At 45.0% G+C, this 4525-nt stretch overlaps 1 protein-coding gene across 1 annotated transcript; it reads right to left on the reverse strand.

The window, feature by feature from the left end:
* Window positions 1–322: 322 nt before the first annotated feature.
* LOC123609390 (peptidyl-prolyl cis-trans isomerase A-like) lies at window positions 323–832 on the reverse strand. Its single transcript, XM_045500403.1, has one exon. The coding sequence runs from the start codon at window positions 830–832 to the stop codon at window positions 323–325; it is 510 nt and encodes a 169-aa protein (XP_045356359.1).
* Between the last annotated feature and the right edge of the window lie 3693 nt (window positions 833–4525).

Below are 4525 nucleotides of genomic sequence, written 5' to 3' on the forward strand. Positions count from 1 at the left end.
ACACCAAACTGTTTGATCGCGTGGGGAGGACTGAAGCCATAGTTTTCTGTCCCTGTGTTGAACTGGGCCCAGACACACTTTCCAATCCCTATTTTATTTTATTTTTTTATTTTGTTGTTGTTCAGCTTTTATTTCGTAATCATAAGCGTAGCTCTGCAATCCAGCTAGACTTGGAGGGGAATCAGGAAACTAGGGGACCCACGGAACTGCAGCCAGAGCACAAAGATTGTAGGATGTTTCGAGCAGATGGGGGTGAAGGACTGCTCCCCTGAGCGACAGAAGGAACAGCCTGGCAGTTTAGATGTAACGCGAGTCAAATGCACTAGATTTGTCCGCAGTCGGCAACGGTGATCTTGCTGCTCTTGCCAATGCTGGACCCAAAGTGTTCCCTGGCTTCCACAACATTCGTGCCCTCTTTCGTCTTGCCAAAGACCACCTGCTCACCATCACACTCAGTGCTGGCAGCGCAGACGAAACCTGGGAACCATTCGTGTTGGGTCCAGCGGACCACGGATGAGATGCCAGGATCCCTATGCTTCAGGATGACATTCTCATCAAGTTTCTCCCCATAAGTGGGCTTGCTGCCAGTGCCATCATAGCGTGTGAAGTCACCACCTTGGCACATTAATCGTGAACCAATCCCGTGAAAGCAGGAAACTCTATAACCAAATCCGTTCTCCGCAGTGCACAGAACACAACAATTTTCCGTTGTCTTTGGAACTTTGCCTGCAAACAGATCGAAGGAGACATGGCCAAAGGGTTTGCTGTCCAGGGTGATGTTGAAGAAGACAGTGGGGTGGATCATGAGTGGGCGGCTCCTGGGCTCCGGCATCCGCAAAGCTCCAATCCCTACTTTAAACACTGAGACCAAGTAATAATAACTTAATATCTTGCTCCAGGAAATACCAACTGAACAGCTCCCTTATCAAGCTTTCCTTCAACACCTTCACCTTGTTGTACCCACCAAGCTACTATTTCTTTTAAGTTTTTGTTTGTTTGTTTGTTTGTTTTATTCATTTTGAGACAGAGATAGAGAGCAAGCAGAAGAGGGGCAGAGAGAGAGGGAGACAGAATCCCAAGCAGGCTCCGTGCTGTCAGTGCAGAGCCTGATGCAGGGTTCAGTGTCACCAACCGTGAGGTCATGACCTGAGCTGAAGTCAAGAGTCAGATGCTCAACAGACTGAGCCACCCAGGCGCCCCATAAAGCTACTATTTTTAAGCTCTGCCCAAACTCAACCAATTCTTTGTTTTGCAAGGCTCACCTCATAATCGTTCATGCCAGGTCTGAAAACCTTATAAATATCCTAATTTTCCCTTTTTGAGATACCAATGGACTGTCAAGAGAGTATTTTCCATTTCTGCGGTGGGTGCAATAAACTCAGCTCTGCTTGATTACTAGCTGATATGGTGGTCTTTGAGGGTCTTGACAGTAGATACAGTGTAAGTTTTTGGTGGACACATACATTCATTCTCGTTGACTATATGCCTAGGAGTGAACCTTGAGGTCATAGAATAAGAATATGGAATATATTGTCAAGTAGTGGCCCCCTCCCATACCCATGTCTTTTTCTAGCTCCCACACACGTTAGTTATGCGAGTAGCTTTGGCCAATAGCTTATCAGCGAACGTGACATAATGTTCAGAAATCTGAAAAGTGTATGTCCTCTTGGAACACTGTTGCCATGTGAAGAAGCCTGGGTTAGCTTCCTGAAGACAGGGAACCAACAGCCATCACCGAACATAAGAGTGAAGTTGTCTTATCCGGTCCCAGACAAGCCATAATGCAGTAACGTTGCCCGGTCTTGTCTTCCCTGAGCAAGACTAGTGGAAGAACCATCTGGTTGAACTAAGTCCAAGTTGCTGATCCAGAGAATCACGAACAAATTAAAGATGTATTGTTTGATGCCACTGAACCTTGAGATGGTTAGTTAATGGGACAATAGGTAACTGATATGGTGTTTATTAACTTTAATGGAAACTGCCCAACAGCTCTCCAAAGTGGCTGCACCATTTTAACACTCCCACCAAGAAAGGATGAGAGTTTGGGGCGCCTGGGTGGCTCAGTCGGTTAAGCAGCCAACTTCGGCTCAGGTCATGATCTCACGGTCCGTGAGTTCGAGCCCCGCGTCGGGCTCTGTGCTGACAGCTCAGAGCCTGGAGCCTGTTTCAGATTCTGTGTCTCCCTCTCTCTCTGACCCTCCCCCATTCATGCTCTGTCTCTCTCTGTCTCAAAAATAAATAAACGTTAAAAAAAATTTTTAAAAAAAAAAAGAAAGGATGAGAGTTCAAGTTGTTCCACATCCTCACCGACACTTGGTATTGTCCTCCTTGTGTTTTTAGCCACTATTCACAGTAAGGAAGACCTTATCGCACTTTTTTGAATGAGTACTGAGTTGAGCATCTTTTCATATGTTTATTAGCCATCTGGATCTCTTTTTTTTTTTTAAGTTCTTGTTCAAGTTGCTTGCCCATTTTTAAAGTATTTTTTAGTATTCATGTTGGAGTTCTTTATAAGTTCAGGAGATGAGTCTTTCTATCAGCTATGTGTAAGATAAGTGTTTTCTCCAATACTCAGTGGTCTGCCTTTTGATGTTCACAACGGTGTCTTTTGATGATCAGCGGTTTTAAATTTTGATGAATTCTAATTTTTTTTTCATATATTGTCAGTACTTTTTGTGTCCTTTTTTTGTTTTCAAAATTTCTTTTAATGTTTTATTTATTCTTGAGAGAGAGAAAGAGACTGAGCATAAGTGAGGGAGGGGCAGAGCGAGAGAGGGACACAGAATCTGAAGCAGACTCCAGGCTCTGAGCAGTCAGCACAGAGTCCAACGTGAGACTCAAACTCACAAGCTGTGAGATCATGACCTGAGCCAAAGTTGGACGCTAAACCCAATGAGCCACCCAGGTGCCCCTTTTTGTGTCCTTTTGAAGTCTTCATTTACCAAGGCCATGAAGACATTTTTCTGTGTTCCCTTTTTCAAGCTTGTGGTAGATGGTCTCTATGAGGTTCACCAATTTCTTCCCTCTGCACGCGTAATGCCATTCCCCTAATGAGAGAAACAATGTATTCTTCCTTTCCCTTGGAAGCCAGATTGGCTGGCCTCGTGACTCACTTGACCAACAGAATGTTGTGAAAGTAGACATTCTGGAACTTTGGAGGTTTGGTCATAAAAACCTTTAAGGTGCCCACCGCAGTCTATCAGAACACTCACACAAGAGGCGGCCAGCAAGCATGTCTAACTACCCTGAGATGACTTGCTGGAGGAGTGCTCCCATTAACCTCCCAGCTATTTCAACCATCACAGATGAAGCACCAGGCATGTAAGCGAAAGAGCATATCGAATATTTTATTTGCAAAAGGTGCTATGTGAAGAAATGAGGCCCCAGATACATGGCCCCATCTGAGCTGTGACAGCCATTTTCAGTCTCTTAAGCCATCCTAGCTGAGGCCCCAGACGTCCTAGAGCAGAAATGGTTGTTCCTGGAAGTCCTCTCTGAACCAACGCTGACAAGTGGCTGTGGCCCGGGTCTACTCTCCAGAGTGGTATTGCATTTAGGGTGGTTATTACTGGATCATCAGTGGTACCACCTTTTATATTTGTTAGTATGTTCTCGTTGAACCCGAGGGAAAATTAAGACAGGGCCCATTTTGTCTCTCCCACTGGATTTACAAAGTCTGGTACCTCTAGCTTTTATCACAGAACTGATATGACACTAATAAAGAGAATATAGATGAGCTTTCAGAAAAGAAGACTTTCCTCAAAGATGTACAGTTCCTCCTACAAATGACTCAGGAGGTTTTTAGGGCTCAAATATTTCCCATGACTAATTTAGTCTGACTGTGTTTTCTACCTACCTCAATTTTTATGTTGAGAAGACAGGAAAACCAGATTAGCCAAAGGGATGACTATTAAATTAAATAATATTAGTAAAGTTCGTGGACCAGAGCGTAGGCTCACAGTGGACATAATTTGGCAGTGCTGTTGAACCTTTCTGGAACCATTTTAGGGCAATTCAACCTTTTGTTTGGAGCTTTGATGACTTGAGGAGGAAGAGTCAAGATCTGGGAGGCACTCTTATTCAGCGGAAGGAAGCTGTGTATTTCCTTGATCCAAGGATGCATTCTGACCTTGAGGCCAACTGACTACACCCAGGGGCGGTGGGCCTGCAGGCAGCACACCCCCCCCCCCCACACACCCCCACCCGTCCCGGGCTGGTCCACCGTCCCCTGCCCACGACACAGAAGCCTCCCTCCCCGGCTGCTTTTCTCAATCACATACGCTTTCAAACATCCACACAACCATCTTGCCTTCTAATAGTTAAAGCAAACTAGTACATTAATAAAACACGGTATTAACAACTATGTAAACGATGCCATTAGACTTCTGTGACAATTCCTATCTTACCGCTAAACAACCCAGGAATCCAACAGGTTAAGTGGTATAGACAAGGACTCACATTTATAGCATGACAGGGCTGGGACTCCACCCTGACTTGCAGGAACGAAATGGTCTATGCTCTGTCA

This window comes from Leopardus geoffroyi, chromosome B2 (genome assembly GCF_018350155.1).
Source record: "Leopardus geoffroyi isolate Oge1 chromosome B2, O.geoffroyi_Oge1_pat1.0, whole genome shotgun sequence".
Lineage (NCBI taxonomy): Eukaryota > Metazoa > Chordata > Mammalia > Carnivora > Felidae > Leopardus > Leopardus geoffroyi.

Excerpts from the sequence above, each read along its gene's own strand:
- LOC123609390 (XM_045500403.1), bottom strand. The coding sequence starts at position 832 with ATGCCGGAGCCCAGGAGCCGCCCACTCATGATCCACCCCACTGTCTTC.